Below are 15,837 nucleotides of genomic sequence, written 5' to 3'. Positions count from 1 at the left end.
ACCGGCAACCGGCAAACTGGATATTCCAAGACCGTAAGCTGTGTCATCGGACCATCACCATCATCGGGCAAGTATACGACAAGCATGTCGCTACCGTTACTTGTCGGCGGAGCAGAATGTGGGCCAGTAAACCCACTACAGGGTCTTTCGAAACGCTTTGACCAGGACCGAGGCGTGCAGCAGGTATACTGTTCTGTTTCGGCCATGTCATCTAGCTAATTTGTGAATTATTAGGATCAGTTTGGTGTAGGACGTGCTGGGCCTTCCAGACAGGTGAGTATTGTATCGTATATACCATTTCCGATGCTCAATAATGCACAGACATTTCGCACTCAGCAAGCAGGTCCATCCGTTGTCGATCAAGACGCTGCCCGCTTCTTCTCCGCGGGCTCACCTCAACCGCTCACCGCCAGTCGTGCATTCGATTTTTCTGCCCTTGGTTCTTCCCTCCCTGCTCTAAATGCACAACAGGATCATTATCCACAGCCAAATGCGTTGTCTGGCTGGGCTGCAGATTTCATGCTCCAGCAACCTTCTGTGAGTTCATCGTCACACGACCGGGTTGCAGCAGTCAGCCCCTCGCAAAGCTCGTCGACACCTCGTTTACACTGTATTGTACATTTCATTTTTTTCATTTATTTTGTGTTAATGCCATATAGATTCACCACCTTGGAATAATGTAGCCGCATACGGACCATCTCAAAGACCGGTTTTCCTCCCTCAAATACCGAAGAATATCTCAAACCCACCATCGGTTATGCATGATACCCGTAAGTGATTCTCACTTGCGACCTTTGGATCACCTTATTCCATCGGTATAGGCGTGTCTTGGGACAACGAATTCGAGTCGCAGGAGCAACTACTTCATAAACAAGAGGACCAATCCCGTCAAATTCAGGGAGAGCAGGACGAGTTGGCGCGAACAGCTGGAATGCTCCTGGAAACCGTCCAGGGTGAAAATAATCCCAAGTTTCAGAATAGTCAGTTCATGGGATTGATGAGACAATTGAGGGATCGAACCATTGTTGTCGACGGGAATCAGATGGTAGAGAACGACGGAAGCTATGCTCGGACGACCTATTCCACACCGTCCGCGAGTTTGAAAGGAAAGGGCAAAGCCGTTGAACTTCCACCCGTGACTCAAACTACTTTCGCTTCTCGTACCAAGGAAAATCTGAATGTCATTGACCAACTGAATGACAATGACGCCTATTTCAAACAAGAAAACGCGGAATACTCTCAGTTCTGGAGTGACGTGGAAGCGACGAAACCCGATCAAGTCACCGCCAACTCAGCTTGGGATCGTTTGCAGAGTGATTGGGATCGGCTGGAGACCGAAGCGTCAGCGATCAAGCCGTTGAATAACTACCAGTTCCAGGGAAACAATCCATATCTTGTTGGAGACTCGACAAGAACGAGGAACCACGCGATACATTCCGACGAGCGTCTATCCGTCTTCGAAGTAAGCTACACTTTTCGTGCCATGCCCGCAAAGACTCATTCATCTCTATGCGTGTCAGAGCGTGCTAGAACTCGAAGCAGCCGTACAAAGAGATATCACAAATGCTAGGGCCTGGTATGAACTGGGTGTGAAGCAGCAAGAGAACGAGAGAGAACAAAAGGCTTTGCAGGCGCTCGGTAGAGCTGTTGAATTGGATCCGGAACACATCGAAAGTTGGTTGGCCCTTGCGATTTCACAGACGAATGATGGGAATCGTAGCGGAACCTACGGCGCAGTGTGGGAATGGGTAAAACGAAATCCCAATCCTAAATATGCGTCATTGCGAGGAGAGATTCCGCCAAAGGTGGATGAGTGGACACCCGATGTATGCCAGAGTTTGGTAGAATGCTTGATGGGCATGGCACGTCTTGGCAACGATGCTGGAGGGATTGATGCAGACGTGCAGATTGCTCTTGCTGTGTTGTTCAACAGCAGTGAGGTAAGGATGGTTCTTCTCACGAAAATCAGGTATTAAATGTGCATGTAGGATTACACCAAGGCACAGGATTGTTTTCGTACAGCGTTGGCGATCAGGCCAGATGTAAATCACCATCATTTCTCATTTGGTATTTCGTTAACTTTTTATATGCAGGATTGGCTTCTTTACAATCGTGTTGGAGCAACCATGGCCAATAGTGGTCACGCCGAAGATGCATTGCAGTATTACTACCGGGCCCTTGAAATGAACCCTACATATATTCGAGCCAGGTTGCCTTCTCTGTGGGCACGTTGAATCCTTTTTGTTGACTCCTTTTTGTTTTGTACAGGTATAATTTAGGGATTTCGTGCATCAGTCTGAGGGTGAGTTGATATTTCTAGTTGAGCATCCTTGTTGACAACCGTTGGCCTTGCAGCGATACGAGGAAGCAGCGCAACATATCTTGGATGCGCTGGCGCTACAGGATGCAGACGCGGCTCCGGATAACGAAAAGCTCAATGACAAGCGAGGTATAATGAGTCGTGCATTATGGGACAGTTTGAAGACTGCGTGTCTGCATCTCCAGAGGTTGGATCTGGCAGTCTTGTGTGACCAGAAAGATCTTCAAGGCATGTGTTTAACTTCATTTGAAGCATATAATCTTTGACCTCCCGCCGCGTTAGGTTTCCGAGAAAAGTTTATGAACGTGCACGTGTAGAGGATTTGAGGATATACGGACTTGTTACACGAAAAAGACCTGTGTTGCTTTCAATAGGTGAAAATTGAATACGTATACTGCCGCCCCACTTTTAAGTAGGACAGAACGCGCTCGAAAGCTACTAGCAATTCCTGCCTATGAATTGACTCCCACTCTCGGCCGTAGACTACCGCTGAAGGCAAATGTCGACTGTCCTTGACGGCTGCTGGAATTTAGTATCATCGACATGAATAGTACTCTACCAACTATCACCATTTATCACTTCATTTGGCTAACTGAAACACAAGGGCGGACACTGTTCATGCAGAGGTCGAAGGTGTAGTCTCTAAATTGGCGCGACGATTGACATTCCGTGTCGTTGGTCGACAATGCTTTGCCTCTGAAGGAACATATGCATCTACCAAGAAACAGCCTCCACGACCTCCCTGGTTCCTCGCCTCGTCTTGTGGCTAATCCAAGTCATTCGGAAATATGATATTTGCTGGGCAATCATAGGCCAAGGAATTGGAGGCCTTATCTCGGGGAAATGCTTTGTCTCGCATGTTGGTGGTGACCACAAAGAAAAAGGAGGCTGGGATTTTAACGTCATTTAGCTGGTCTTAAGAATATCCTGGGTTCAACAAGGTCTCCATAAGATAGAATCAAAGTAGCTTTCTGGGTATGCTGCGCTCGCAAACAGTGGGCTCTCGCGCTCCGTATTACAGATACATCAGGTTCGAGATGTACTGGCTCCGTTGTCTGTTGCAGCGTTCTAATTAGCTGTTTATCGGACACAACACAAAAATGCGCACCGTTGCTCATGCCCAGTCGTCTCTCCCTATCCTCTTTGGCAGCCTGCCACGCCGAAGCAGTCTGAAAATGTTCCAAAAGCTCCTTGTCACGCTCAAGACCGGGAGGAGGGCCCTGATAAGTCTGCGCAATTTTATTGACAAAGGCGTTTCTAGTATCAGAGTCTTGTTTTTGTTGGGCGACCATGTCGCGAACGTCCTGCACGTCGAGGTCAGACATACGGATGAGAGTAGGCGGGCGGCGAATCATAGCGTTCTGTACAGTAGTGAGAGCAAGGACACCTAAGAACGGCGTCTGGACGTGCCTGCGGCGCAGCGATGATGAATGTTGTAGGCACTGTAGTATGAGGCTGTGCCACCACGTACACCTTTACTTTTCACCACCATCTACACAGCAGCTTTTTCTTTCCTTCTCTCGATATTCATTTATCATGGACGCAGTGTTGCGAGTCTCAGACGCTGTCAAAGCTTTTCGCGTATGTCGCCTTTCTGTTTTATCCCGGTAACACTGAGTATATTTTGCCTGAATCAGGAAACCCGTCTCTCAGCAATTCGCCCACCGAGCGAGTTTTTTGACTATCACCGTATATCCAGGCCTGCAGACTTGAACCAGGCGACATCTGTATGTGCTTTTGCTGCTCAGTTGATATCCCTCTAATTCAGCGTAGAGGGTGTCATACAACACGCGGTACTTCTCAGGTTTGCACTGCTCGGAACATAAGAATGACAAGAAAACTCATTGTACATAACAGGAAACTACGGGTTAATCATTGCTGTCCTGGCGGTGTATGCACTCATTAGCAATCCTCTTCTACTTATCGCGTTGGGTTTCCTTGTCGGAGGGTTTGCCGTAATCAACAAGTGGGGTGCGGCATACTTTTCATTCTTATTTAGCTTTGACTGAAAAACCAATAGCTCCTGAACCTGTACAATTTGGCGAGCATACCGTGACCCAAAAGCACCTGTATACAGGCCTGTTCGTTATCGGCCTACCACTCCTCTGGCTCGCGTCGCCAGTAATGACCTTTTTCTGGTTGGTTGGAGCTTCCGGGGTGTTGATTCTTGGGCACGCTAGTTTCATTGAGCCGGGTGTAGAGAGCGAGTACGCTGCAGTACAGGACACAGTGTAGCAGCTTTCGAATCAGAATGCAGGTTCTGTTAGACCGGTTTTTATTTATATGCGATTTAAATCCTGATGCTATTTTGGTGGATGCTATGCGTAATGAAATACAGGAGGTATAGGGACAATGAAAGAGAACACGCCGGGAAAAAAAGAATAAAGATACGTTAGAGAAGAGGAAGCCATTGTCCTTGAGTAATTTGTCAGGTATGGCATTGAAAATGCGTGCGATAACGCACCAATTACGACGCTTGGTAGGTCGAATAGATCTCTCCGGATGCTAAAACAAAAAGTGGAGGGGACAGGGGCACCGGAGGGCTTGAGCAGTACACAATGAGAATAAACTGACTGTGTCGTGTTCTCAAAGGCGTGGGAAGCAAAATTTTCCCAGTATTCGACGACGGATTGGTTCTCGAAGAGCTAAGCGAGGTTAGGGTGCCGAGGGGAGGAAAAGGAAATTTTACGGCGTCACCTCGTAAATGTATTTTCTTTTGCCAGGACCGACAAGATCCTCCATGGCCCATTCGGTGAGCATGCAAAATTCGGGTGCAACAAGACAAATTTCACCGGTACGTCGCCAAACAACGGTTGGTGTTCCGGAGAAGGACATGAGCTTGTCGAGTTCCTGGGAAGTGTTAGAAAGAACAAAGCGTGTAGAAAATACAAAGGCTTACGAGTAGTGATCTCTGGAAGCATTTTTCCACGAAGACCTCGTCGTCAAGAGACAAAGGCATCTGCAGGGCGATAAGGGACGGGCGGAAGATGGCGAGGGCACGGACGATGCGGAGTATATCATTCTTCTCGAAGCGAGTGGGCAAGTGTTTCATCAAAAAATGATAGCCTTCGGTATAATCGTACGGTTTAGTGATGCGGTCGTTAATTGTTTGCAGGTTGGATGTCGGCTGGTCATGAGTGTCAGGGAGGTGCAAGGGCGGTGAGCGTGGACGGGAATCGAGAGGATAGCGTGGTGCGAGCGGATGCAGAGCCGGCGGCTCCTGTGCCGAGGGCGGCTCAGGGTCTGGGGCGGATGAGGGGGGCGGGGGAGGTGCCGTTTCATCGGCAGACTGATACGGGTATGTTACAAAGGGCGGATTATACGGCACCGACGGCCAAAAGTCGGGGGGCGGAGTATTTGCCGAGTCCGGCGGGGACGGGTTACCAAGTATCGCTGACAAAATTGAATACTCGAGGTTGGCAGCCTCTGAGCCGAACGGAAAATTGGCGTCAAAGGTTGGTGCAAAAACAGGTTCTGTGATCTCCTCGACCGGTGCATCCACTGTTTTGTCCGTCGCCGGGCCCTTGCTCCGTCGTAGCTCATTCAACTCGTCGTCGTCGAGCAGATATTTGGCTTTTTTGCGGTGACCCTCTGTGCAGCTGTTGGCGATACCACGTTTTGTACAACGTTGACAAGGACGTGCTGCAGATGTGGACAAATTAAATGAATGGGCCCAAAAAAATGAAGCAGAGAAAGATACACACTATCATCACAGGTCAAGTGGGCTTTTTGGCAATGGAAACATGCCCTGTTAGCCTTTTTCTTCTTGGGACCATGCCGTGGAGTGTTGCGAGCTGGCACATCTGTGCCCGACTCGTCGGGGGTGTCAGTGCGCTTTCGTTTCGGAGCCCGTCTGGACTTGTCGTCGTTGACATCGATTTGAGAAGGGTTGATAAAGGACGGTACAGAGGGAGCCGGTGGTGCAGGAGCAATTGGAATCATGGTGCAAGACGAAGGGGGAGGATGACACTGACAGAGTTCCTGGACGCAGAGGCCTCATATTTGTCCCCTTTCGATCCGATTCACGGGCCGATTTTCATCCGGCAAAACACGGCCAAGTAAAATTCCGACTTTCTATTTTAGTACATACTAACTTGGATCGGACCGCACCTTCCTCCTTTTCCCAAAGGTTATCAGTGCCTTCAGTCTTCCTCCCCCCTCCAATTCGATGTCCTTCGACGCTACTGAATTATCTTCCGTTGCCATCGGTGGCCGTGTCCTCAGTGTTTCTGATGAGTTCTTTGCAGAGGCTTATCAATTGCTACTTGTAGAGCCGGCAATCAGCCTCAAGGGTCAGTTTGGACCCAACGGCGCTCTCTACAGTGGCTGGGAATCCAGGAGGCACAATCCCGACCATGATTGGTGCATTATACAACTCGGTACCACAGGCTCAATTGTGGGTTTTGACATTGATACGTCGCACTTTAATGGCAATGAGGCACCCAGGGCGTCGGTTGATGCCTTCCGCGGTGATGCGGACGAATTTCCATCCAAAGATGATTCTAGGGTAATTGATATTGTTGATATGCACTTTTGTACTTTACTTACCGAGATTTACTGTTGCACAGTGGAAAGAGCTCTTGGCGCCCGTTGACCTGGGACCAAATGCGCACCATCTGCTCCCCATTCCTCGGTCAGAACCTGTCAATTTCGTCAAGCTTAAAATGTATCCAGATGGTGGCATTGCGCGATTCAGGGTCTACGGGCACGTTGTACCCGTGATACCGCAAGATCCGACACATGTTTTTGACCTCGCTCATGTCTTTGCAGGGGGCTCAGTCGTTGAAACAAGCGACCAGCACTTTGGTGTAGGCTCTAATCTCGTCCTTCCTGGGAGAGGTAAGGACATGGGCGATGGGTGGGAAACAAAACGCAGTCGAGAAAAAGGACACAAGGATTGGGCCACTATCAAGCTGTATGATATGCTTTTTCCAATACTCGACGTGATTGTAAATGACGGATTCATATTTATTATTAGGGGCATCCCAGGATATCTTCAATACATGGAGATTGATACGGCGCATTTCAAAGGGAACTTCCCGGAGAGTTGCGAAGCACATGCCTCGTTGGATTCAAAGGAATGGACACTAATCCTGCCAAGAACAAAACTTGGACCCCACAGGCAACACTATTTCCAGCTCGAGAACGTCGAGGGGCAAGCATATACTCATGTCCGCGTGACCATCCATCCAGATGGGGGTATAAAGCGGGTGAGGGTTATGGGGTCCCGTTCGCCTTCCGTCCCCGCAATGTCAACCCCAAACCCCAGTAACACAGCCACCCCCACCTCCACAGTTCCAGTCCTGCCCCTAACCCCCGAAGCATTTGCGCCCTTTGGCAAGGTAGTCCAGGCCTACCAAGATCATGCGGCTGTTCCCAAGGGTATAAAAGTCACCCCTGCGAATGCCGGCACAGCAACAAAGTTCCACAAGTTGGCCCTGCTGGAGAATCAATACCCAACCACCTTGGGTGCCACTACCGGTTTGTCCGTCTATCGCTGCAAACCGGTAAATGTGCACAATGGAGAGATCACCGTGAACGTGATGGAACGACATCGATATACAAATCAGGCGTTCATTCCAATGGGCTCCACCAACGGAACCGGATACCTAGTCGTTGTTGCAAATGGAGGTGATAAACCGGATATGAAGACTTTGAGAGCTTTCTTGGCACGACCCGGACAGGGCATCGTGTATGATACCGCAGTGTGGCATCAACCAATGACCGTACTTGGAGGCCAAGAGGTGGATTTCACCTGTGTGGAGACGCAGATTGGCAACGGCAGTACCGACGATTGCGAAATTGTAGAACTAGAGGGGGATGACCTAGTCACTCTGAGACTTTGACCGCCGCACGAATACTTTTACATATACCTTTCGCTCCTTTGTTTAGAGTAAATAGATCTGTAGCACGTCGATCTTTGCTTTCAATTTATATTTTGTTACCGTATTGGTGATGGATCCGCCACTTAAGCACATCTTTGCGACATTCAGCTTCATCAAAGAACCAAAGGCATGGTATGCGACGATCAAATTTCGCAAAGGGACACAAATGCGATGAAACTGGCCGTAATCACAACATATGGGTGATCGCCATAAAAGCATACATAACTTGCCAAGCTATATAGAAGCGAAATGATAACATACAATATAACAGACTCAATCCTCTGCGTCGACATAACCCGCCATAGGGTCCTCTGTTATTCGCCTGTGCATCCGATACGCCTCTGCGGATTGATTTAGAACTCCTTCGTCTTTGGTATAGAAACATATGATACATACCAAGCTCTTCCTCTGTCACATCATGACTACCACCCTCCCAGCTGCTCTTTGACTTCTTCCCGGGTCCATCGCGGTCATCGTCGTCTCCCTTTTTCCGTTTCTTCTCATCCCTCATGGCCTGCATAAGGCGATCTTTGTCCAGTTTGATGTCCCCCTCTCCTATCCTTTTCTTGTCGTAATTTTGCTGTATCACCTCTTTGGATGCAGGGCGATCAGGGATAGACGAGGGTGGATCGCTGGATTTAGGATGTGACGACAAGAGATTCTGGGCACTCGAGCCTTTAGCAGCATCAATGCCCGCCTGACCAGAGCAGTAGGAGATGTGAAGTGTTGAGTGACAGCACGCATACCCCCAGGTGCCGGTTGTTGCATCGTACCAAGAGCCCCAAACGGCGGTGTGGTTATTGATCAGAACTAGGAGCGGCTTAGCACGTCCGTTTAGTCCATATAAAAGTTGTTAACATACCATCTTCCGGATATTTAGACCTAGCTTTTGCACGCTCACGACCTTTTATCACCTGCCCAGTACGAGAATATTCCACATAGTTCTCTGTTTGACCTTGCCGTAGTTCTTGTGGCGCAGCCTGCAGATACTCTTCTCCTCCGTACTTTGCCAGGATGCTAACCTTGGAGGTCTCTTTGAGTTCTTCCTTGCGTTTCTTAAACTCTGAATGCAACAGCTCTCCCTGCGTGGGATTAGCATTCAGGTGCACATCATTTCCTCGTGCCGCAGCCTGCCATGCAAAAAGCTGCAGCTGCTGGACGTCAGGAGCATCTCCAGAATAACGCAAAAAGTTGTCCCCGGCAAATTTGGCCTATGTTCATATATCAGGAGAGAGAGGGAGCAGAGTCTTTTGTGAGACGCACCTCTTCAGGCGGCACGTTTTGTAAAGGTGCATCACGCATGGAACGCGTTTTCGGGTCATAGTAGGCGCTTGAAGGATCGAGATTGACGAGGTATTTGGCAGTATCTTCTCGAATACGTAGATTGCGAACAGTGATACGTGTTTTGGCATCCAACTTTTGTCCTACGGCGTCGGCAGCATCTGCATATTTGTCTTCATCACCGTCTTCCTCATCGCTTGAACCAAAATCGGGGTCGCCCTGTTGGTTTTCAGCTTTGCCTGCTTTTGCCACCCTCCGAACTGCAGCTAGGTCGGTCGTTGTTTGGTTGTCGATCTCCTCCTCGCGCAATTTTTGCCGTGCAGCTTCGATAGCGGCATATTCTTCGTACACCTGTTTGTGATCGGCGACGTCGTATCCATTCCACCGGTCCCGCTTTGCAGCATATCCAACAGAGACTTCTTGTATGACCTCGTCTGCCTGAATATCTTTGTTGGTAAACTTGGCGCCCTTCTTCCTGGGTCGTTCAAGGCAGTCCCGCTTGTTATGGGTCATAGCCCCACAGTTCTCGCATGCGCCTTTACGATACTTCTTAGCTGCAGGTCCTGCCTTGGCACCACGATCATACCAAGCATCAAGTTTTGTCTCCGAACTGTCGCTCTCTTGTCGACGCTGATGTTTGAGAGTTGGAGCTCCGGTGTCTAGATACCATGGTACTTGGGAGATGTATTCTAAATGACGAGTGAGACACCAGTAATGCAGTAAGATCAAGTTGCATACGAGGAATATGGGGATTGATAGGTTTCCCCTCTTCATCCAAAGCGGCAGGCGCTGTACCGGCTTTTCGAGCCGCATCTAAATCTTTCTGACGACGAAACTCTTCTCGTGAAAGCTTTCCAACGGCTAAGATGATGAGTGATGGAACATTCATGGAAATGAAATATGCATACCGGACGAAGAAGCCATGGTTTTGGGCACGAACTTAGTACGCTGACAAGGTCTCCGTGCGGAGAAACTTAGTTGATGCATTGTTTGGCTACTCTCCACGCTTCAAATACTTTGCCGTCGATGCCGGAAAAACGTGAGCATACTCCATCATTTCTGTGGCCGCGTTGAATCCTTTTAAACATTGATCCTGTTATTACACTTTCTTTTCCCTTTCCATCATAATCTATCGTATAGACTGTGACATGTCCAAGCTGTGCTGCCCTGCCCGTGCCAGAGCTGGAAAATAACCCTCAGCCACAATTTTAATAATCCGCTGGCGGAGTTTGAAATCTAATTGGTCCGACAATTGCAAGCCAAATTGTCGTTCACCATTCACCCTAATGGCTTCCAAAAAGCGATCCCTCAGCAGTGAGGAAGACAACCCAGTCACCAAGAAGCGCATCTTGTCCGACGAGAATGGGGAACCTATGGTTAATGGCACTTCGGAACCACCAGAATCAACAGACGGTGACAAACTTGAGGTATCACGCTTTTCTCTACATTCTGAAATAGCATGTATCTCATCTTCTCATGCCAGATCTTTCGCAAGGAGGCCATATATCGTAGGATGAAACATTATTTTCGTGAATACGAACGCAGTCAAAACAGAGTTGTGGAACTGGAGCGAAAGAAGAATACCTGTGAAAGTGGGTTGGCTGCTATTTCGGCGTGTTGGTCGCAGGTATGAGTTATATTCTAATTTACTTGTATTTCATTAACTCTTCCACGTACGGCTCAGCTTGTGGATGCTATTCGGCTACTTACAAAACCAGAAGAATTTCCTTCAACGATTAATAGCGTGGAAGGTCACTTCTTTCTTCATTTCACTATTCTTCATACTCATATAGTTGTGTGCGACAGAGGTGTTTGACCTCACCGCGTATTTTGAAGATGAAGATGCCCAACAGTTACAAATCAACTTTGACAATTACCGGAATGTAACTTTCGCCCTCGTCTCCCGACTGGTCAACACGGGAGGAATCACCGACCCCAACTTGCTTACCAATGAGACGTATCTAAAGTGGCAAAACACTCAAACAGAGGTGGGTGGTGTTTGCAGTTGATGGTCAATGGGAGCTGACATGTGTAAGTAGTGTGCTGCTCTTAGGTCTCAACTCGATCTTATTCGTAAAAAATTGCAGGATAGTGAAGCTCTGACGGAAACCTACCGGGAACAACTTAACGCGGCGGAAAATCGCTGTGAACGGCTCAAGAGCAAGTCGGTTCTCGCTAGCCACCCGCTATCTGCCGAGACTACACATGATGATAAAGGCGCATCCTCTGATAAAATATCGTCTCCCATAGTGAGTGGCCTGGTTAATTGGTATTTCCCGCGTTTTGAGTTCTAAGATGCCCTTTTAATTCACGAACAGCATACCACTGATTCCGGCGGACATGTCAACGGAAATATAGATATATCAGCGGACGATAAACCTTCTTACTGGCAAACTATGGCCGAGGAACGGGATAGACGCATCACTGACTTAGAACGCCAAGTGACGGAGCTGAGAAAAGAAAATTTCGACTTAACTTGCCAAGTACCTCAAGTTATTTTCGTGCCTTATTTTTTGTTTGATGCATTTCGCAGATTAAATCACCGACCTTGGAGCTGTTGTCAGAAACCCCACATTTCAAGGCTGCGATCGAGAAGATATCTCATCTACGGTTCTGCAACACTGAGCTGCAGTCTGACATCGCTAACTTGAAGGAGGAGCTAGCATTAGCAACGGAGGCACGCATTACCGCTGAGGATGCAATACCAGTGTGTCCTTTTGGCCTATTTGTATCGGCGTCCAGTAATTTGATGTTCCAGACCGATTTTAGTCAACAAATACAGGAATTGAGAGCTATGATTACTCGCAAAGACACTGACATTTCTCGACTTCGAGAGATTCGTGACCAGCAACAAGCGGAACTGAACGAGCGGAAACAGAAGGATGCCACAAAAATAGCATCTCTCGAACAGTACAAAGCTTTGGCTGACAATCGCCACGCAAGTTTCCTCTTTTGGTTCTCTTCGCATGTCCCTCATTTATCATCAGGACTTCATTGAGATCTTGAAAACCCAACTCAAGCTCTCTCACGCCCGACTTGCGGCTTCGACAGGCAACGAGGATATCATGACGTTCCTCCTTGGAGACCAATCTGATCTCAAGTATACCCAGGCTCTCCAGGAACGCCTCACGTATGTATCTTTGAAATACTTCCGAGAGGTGGCGAACTGAAAATAAAATATCCAGTGCTGCTGAAGAGGAATTAGCAGCGTGTCGTCAAGCAATGTCGGCATATGAAACTGACCGTGCCGATGCTGTTGCAGCTCATGCCGATACTTTGCGGCAGCTGTCTCAGGCGCGGGTAGAATTACAGAAATACCACTCGGTGTATGGTGATACGTCGGTTTCCGCCGAATCCTCTGCTTTGATGGAGCGTTTAAGACAAAAAGAAGAAGAAACGCACGCCCTTCGTTTGCAACAATCGCAGCATGCTGAGGTAGCCTTCTTTTTCCTCGGCTAATATATATTTCATTGACGCTCACATATGATGTAGGCTGAAACTTCTCTGTATGCCGAATTGGACAAACTGTCTATTGCATGGGAGGGCCTAGATCGTCAACTCAAGAATAAGGTATTCGACCTGTCAAGTTTAGAGGATCGCTTAGTGAAAAGTGGACTTGACGTAAGTTGGATTGCATCGACAATCTGCATACTAATCTTCAGTTTCAGCGTGCCAAATCTGAAAACAAGTACTATCAAGCGGTTCGAGAGAAGGAAGCAATAGAGGGCGAGCGCAAAGCTTTGCAGAGGGTCATTGATAAGCATGAAAAGATCCAGGAGCGATATAAGGAAACGGAGCAGAATCTGCAGCAACAGATAGTCAGTGAAACCGAAGTTTTTCAATGACTTTGTCTAACCACGACTTCGCATTACAGTCAGCGTGCAAACAAGAATCGGAGTGCTATCTTGTAGATTTCCGGGCTACCGCGTCGAAACTGAGGGACATGGAGTTAGATAATCACAGGCTCCGCAATACTACCCAAGCTGTTGAGCAGAGTCTCGTCGATGTATGTCTCACTGAGTTGTCAGTTCCGTATCGCGACTAATATCTCTCGTACAGATTCGACAACATGTCGCAGACCTGGAGAGTCAATTGGAGTCCAAGAGGACCGAGTTGCGCAGACAAGATGAAAATATAGCTCATCTTAAGAAGGACCACGAGCGGCAATTGACGAAGCAGAAGATGGTCGTTGCGGCGACGGCAACTAAACCCGTCAAAGATTCAGAGCTACAAGTTCAACTAGATGAGGCTATGGTATGGTTTTCAGGCTTTCACTTGGACACGTCTATTCATGGTTCAACAGTCTCTTCTGAAATGCTCGACTTGTAAGCAATCAATGCGCACGATTGTTCTCAGTAAATGCATGCACAGTATGTTGTTCCTCTTTTCAAGATCGCAGAATGATGACAATTTCGTTGTAGCATTCTGTAAAGACTGCATAGATGCCCGACTATCTACGCGACAACGCAAATGTCCTTCCTGTAATCTGGCTTTCGGACAAAACGATGTTTTGCAGATATATTTCCAATGATGATGTTTATTTTGTTATTACTCACTTCATATTATCTTATGTATGTTCCAACCATTATTGTATGTTTATTATTTTTAGTAAATACATCCTATCTCACGCGTTGTGCATGTCTGGAGTGAATTTGTAATATCAAGCCAAGCCTCAAGACTACCGTTTGACCCAGGTATACTGCAAACCACGTTGAGTAGGAAATGGACGACGCAGAAAGAACACCCACCCTCTTCCTTGCCTTGGCAAGACCGGTCTTTTTTCTCTCCACCATACGGGGGTCGCGCTTAATTAGATTGGCTGGACATCATGAGTTTGGGACGTGTAGAGAGGAACAGATTAATTCACCTTTGCGCAAAACTGTGAGTAGTTTTTGGTCGTGAGCCAGCAGTCCTTTTGCGATGCCATGGGCAATGGCACCAGTTTGTCCGGTGGAACCACCCCCACGCGCTATCGTGAAGACATTGAATTTTCCGAGAACACCTGCCACTTTCAGGGGATATACGACGCGTTCCCGGTCGACAACTTTTGGAAAGTATTGTGATAATGGGAGATTATTGACAAGTATTGTCGTAGTTGGCACATCAACAGGTTTAACGGTGGAAGTTATTCGCTGGGAACGCCGCGACGTCTGGACACTGATATCTGAGCCGCCATGAGTGGCATCCTGGTCGCCGTTAGGAAGTGAAGAAGAATCGCCAATACTCTCGGGAATGGGGTCGCTCTGAAGTATGGGATCGGCCTGGTCAACGGGAGATACCTGCGACGAAGATGAATCGGATGGGGTATGCAAAAGACTATCCAAGCTAGACCCGAAAGATGGCCGGATTAAATTGTCCGCCTCTTGCACTTCAGAGGTCTCGTCAAGGACACTTGACAGCGGAGACGAACCCGTGTCGGTCTCTGATGGTGGAGACGGCTCCTGTGAAGATAGACCGCTGAATATGTCGTGGAGTTCTGCATCAGAAATGGCCTCTGGGGTCTCCGCCATCGTTTCCTGTTCAGGTTCAGGTGCTGGTTGAGCGTTCTGAACAGGAATGATCCATACACGAGCAGAACTGGTTTTTCGTCTGCCCAGTGTATATGAACGACCGAACTGATCCAATTCGGCTATTGTCCTCTTTCCACGAGACATATACTCTTCCTTCTGGCTCTCCCCACGTTCAAACATGGCCACGACCTGTTCGATCATGTCTGCGAATTCGGTATGGCCTGCGGTAGTAGCTATACGAAGACATTCATGCAGCTCATTCAGAACCACAAGAAGACGGCGATAGCGAGTGGTGTTGAGCTTCATACCGACCTCGGAAGACATCTCCTCGAGATTCTTCCACAACGGAGGCATAGGCAGAAGACTGGCGCGGGCGAATGGAGGCAAAGGAAGAAGCTGGAGGGTCTTGAGGGTTGCCCGTATTTGGCCCAGGGCCATTTGAAGGGAGGTCATGGTATCGTAGTATGGAGCGCGACCGGTGTAGAAAGACGGAGATTCCGGCGCAAGTTTTCCCTTTCCACGAATGTCGGGATCAAGCAGTATTTCCTTCATTGCATCGTCTGAAATAGCATCATTCACCTCTTCAGTCGTCGCTCCATTCCAGTTTGGTACCCCATTGGCGTCTATCGTTAGTTTGACCCTTGGCTGCTCTACCAGCTGGGCTGGAGGAACGAAGGGCGCTCCGGAATATGCACGGCTGCAGAGAGAATATCGGGTTCGTCGAAGAACGTACTGCGCTGGACTGCGCCACCCAAACTGTCGCAGGACACTCTGCATCAACCAGACACGATGAGACCAAAAAATAAATGCGTAACTCTGTATTTTCCGATTTTCCTTCGCA

At 48.3% G+C, this 15,837-nt stretch overlaps 7 protein-coding genes across 7 annotated transcripts; 4 read left to right on the top strand and 3 right to left on the bottom strand.

Moving 5' to 3' along the window:
• The first annotated feature begins 17 nt into the window (after positions 1–17).
• On the top strand, positions 18–2,730 carry EV420DRAFT_1531213 (uncharacterized protein). Its single transcript, XM_060472651.1, has 11 exons — positions 18–183; positions 235–273; positions 322–610; positions 660–770; positions 822–1,462; positions 1,521–1,940; positions 1,989–2,042; positions 2,094–2,209; positions 2,269–2,302; positions 2,356–2,548; positions 2,603–2,730. The coding sequence occupies exons 1-11, from the start codon at positions 85–87 to the stop codon at positions 2,635–2,637; spliced, it is 2,031 nt and encodes a 676-aa protein (XP_060333164.1). The 5' UTR covers positions 18–84; the 3' UTR covers positions 2,638–2,730.
• A 1,055-nt stretch (positions 2,731–3,785) lies between these two features.
• Positions 3,786–4,603, top strand: EV420DRAFT_1306055 (prenylated rab acceptor PRA1). The gene is made up of 5 exons (XM_060468484.1): positions 3,786–3,901; positions 3,958–4,047; positions 4,094–4,124; positions 4,178–4,291; positions 4,341–4,603. The coding sequence occupies exons 1-5, from the start codon at positions 3,857–3,859 to the stop codon at positions 4,553–4,555; spliced, it is 495 nt and encodes a 164-aa protein (XP_060333163.1). The 5' UTR covers positions 3,786–3,856; the 3' UTR covers positions 4,556–4,603.
• Positions 4,604–4,712: 109 nt separating this feature from the next.
• Positions 4,713–6,262, bottom strand: EV420DRAFT_1619692 (transcription activator of gluconeogenesis ERT1; the record flags this gene model as incomplete). Its single annotated transcript, XM_060475508.1, has 5 exons — positions 4,713–4,735; positions 4,785–4,965; positions 5,018–5,170; positions 5,220–5,962; positions 6,025–6,262. 5 exons carry the CDS (start codon positions 6,260–6,262, stop codon positions 4,713–4,715), a joined length of 1,338 nt encoding a protein of 445 aa, XP_060333162.1.
• Positions 6,263–6,488: 226 nt separating this feature from the next.
• On the top strand, positions 6,489–8,166 carry EV420DRAFT_1669160 (galactose-binding domain-like protein; the record flags this gene model as incomplete). Its single annotated transcript, XM_060479021.1, has 3 exons — positions 6,489–6,827; positions 6,889–7,235; positions 7,299–8,166. The coding sequence occupies 3 exons, from the start codon at positions 6,489–6,491 to the stop codon at positions 8,164–8,166; spliced, it is 1,554 nt and encodes a 517-aa protein (XP_060333161.1).
• A 60-nt stretch (positions 8,167–8,226) lies between these two features.
• EV420DRAFT_1746610 (pre-mRNA-splicing factor SLU7) lies at positions 8,227–10,454 on the bottom strand. Its single transcript, XM_060480167.1, has 6 exons — positions 10,395–10,454; positions 10,225–10,347; positions 9,469–10,175; positions 9,068–9,416; positions 8,602–9,015; positions 8,227–8,546 (listed from the first exon to the last, which is right to left on the bottom strand). The coding sequence occupies exons 1-6, from the start codon at positions 10,408–10,410 to the stop codon at positions 8,479–8,481; spliced, it is 1,677 nt and encodes a 558-aa protein (XP_060333160.1). The 5' UTR covers positions 10,411–10,454; the 3' UTR covers positions 8,227–8,478.
• A 136-nt stretch (positions 10,455–10,590) lies between these two features.
• On the top strand, positions 10,591–14,075 carry EV420DRAFT_1531170 (uncharacterized protein). Its single transcript, XM_060472650.1, has 16 exons — positions 10,591–10,913; positions 10,970–11,113; positions 11,171–11,237; positions 11,293–11,474; positions 11,526–11,735; positions 11,805–11,969; positions 12,020–12,193; positions 12,245–12,424; positions 12,474–12,616; positions 12,672–12,921; positions 12,979–13,107; positions 13,155–13,304; positions 13,361–13,492; positions 13,546–13,740; positions 13,790–13,856; positions 13,908–14,075. Exons 1-16 carry the CDS (start codon positions 10,773–10,775, stop codon positions 14,015–14,017), a joined length of 2,439 nt encoding a protein of 812 aa, XP_060333159.1. The 5' UTR covers positions 10,591–10,772; the 3' UTR covers positions 14,018–14,075.
• On the bottom strand, positions 14,076–15,350 carry EV420DRAFT_1306042 (ribosomal protein S9/S16-domain-containing protein; the record flags this gene model as incomplete). Its single annotated transcript, XM_060468483.1, has 4 exons — positions 14,076–14,185; positions 14,235–14,305; positions 14,354–14,618; positions 15,039–15,350. 4 exons carry the CDS (start codon positions 15,348–15,350, stop codon positions 14,165–14,167), a joined length of 669 nt encoding a protein of 222 aa, XP_060333158.1. The 3' UTR covers positions 14,076–14,164.
• Between the last annotated feature and the right edge of the window lie 487 nt (positions 15,351–15,837).

Source organism: Desarmillaria tabescens, assembly GCF_030435595.1.
Source record: "Desarmillaria tabescens strain CCBAS 213 chromosome Unknown EV420scaffold_11, whole genome shotgun sequence".
Classification (NCBI taxonomy): domain Eukaryota; kingdom Fungi; phylum Basidiomycota; class Agaricomycetes; order Agaricales; family Physalacriaceae; genus Desarmillaria; species Desarmillaria tabescens.
This window is presented reverse-complemented; position numbering and strand designations above follow the sequence as displayed.

Coding starts and splice junctions, on each gene's coding strand:
- EV420DRAFT_1306055 (XM_060468484.1), top strand. CDS start 3,857: ATGGACGCAGTGTTGCGAGTCTCAGACGCTGTCAAAGCTTTTCGC. Junction 4,048..4,093: donor ACTTGAACCAGGCGACATCT/GTATGTGCTTTT, acceptor AATTCAGCGTAG/AGGGTGTCATACAACACGCG. Junction 4,292..4,340: donor TGCCGTAATCAACAAGTGGG/GTGCGGCATACT, acceptor AAAAACCAATAG/CTCCTGAACCTGTACAATTT.
- EV420DRAFT_1746610 (XM_060480167.1), bottom strand. Junction 10,176..10,224: donor TATCAATCCCCATATTCCTC/GTATGCAACTTG, acceptor CTCGTCATTTAG/AATACATCTCCCAAGTACCA. Junction 8,547..8,601: donor TGTGACAGAGGAAGAGCTTG/GTATGTATCATA, acceptor ATCAATCCGCAG/AGGCGTATCGGATGCACAGG.
- EV420DRAFT_1531170 (XM_060472650.1), top strand. CDS start 10,773: ATGGCTTCCAAAAAGCGATCCCTCAGCAGTGAGGAAGACAACCCAGTC. Junction 12,194..12,244: donor CCGCTGAGGATGCAATACCA/GTGTGTCCTTTT, acceptor TTGATGTTCCAG/ACCGATTTTAGTCAACAAAT. Junction 12,425..12,473: donor CTTTGGCTGACAATCGCCAC/GCAAGTTTCCTC, acceptor ATTTATCATCAG/GACTTCATTGAGATCTTGAA.
- EV420DRAFT_1531213 (XM_060472651.1), top strand. CDS start 85: ATGTCGCTACCGTTACTTGTCGGCGGAGCAGAATGTGGGCCAGTAAAC. Junction 1,463..1,520: donor AGCGTCTATCCGTCTTCGAA/GTAAGCTACACT, acceptor TATGCGTGTCAG/AGCGTGCTAGAACTCGAAGC. Junction 2,043..2,093: donor CGTTGGCGATCAGGCCAGAT/GTAAATCACCAT, acceptor TTTTATATGCAG/GATTGGCTTCTTTACAATCG.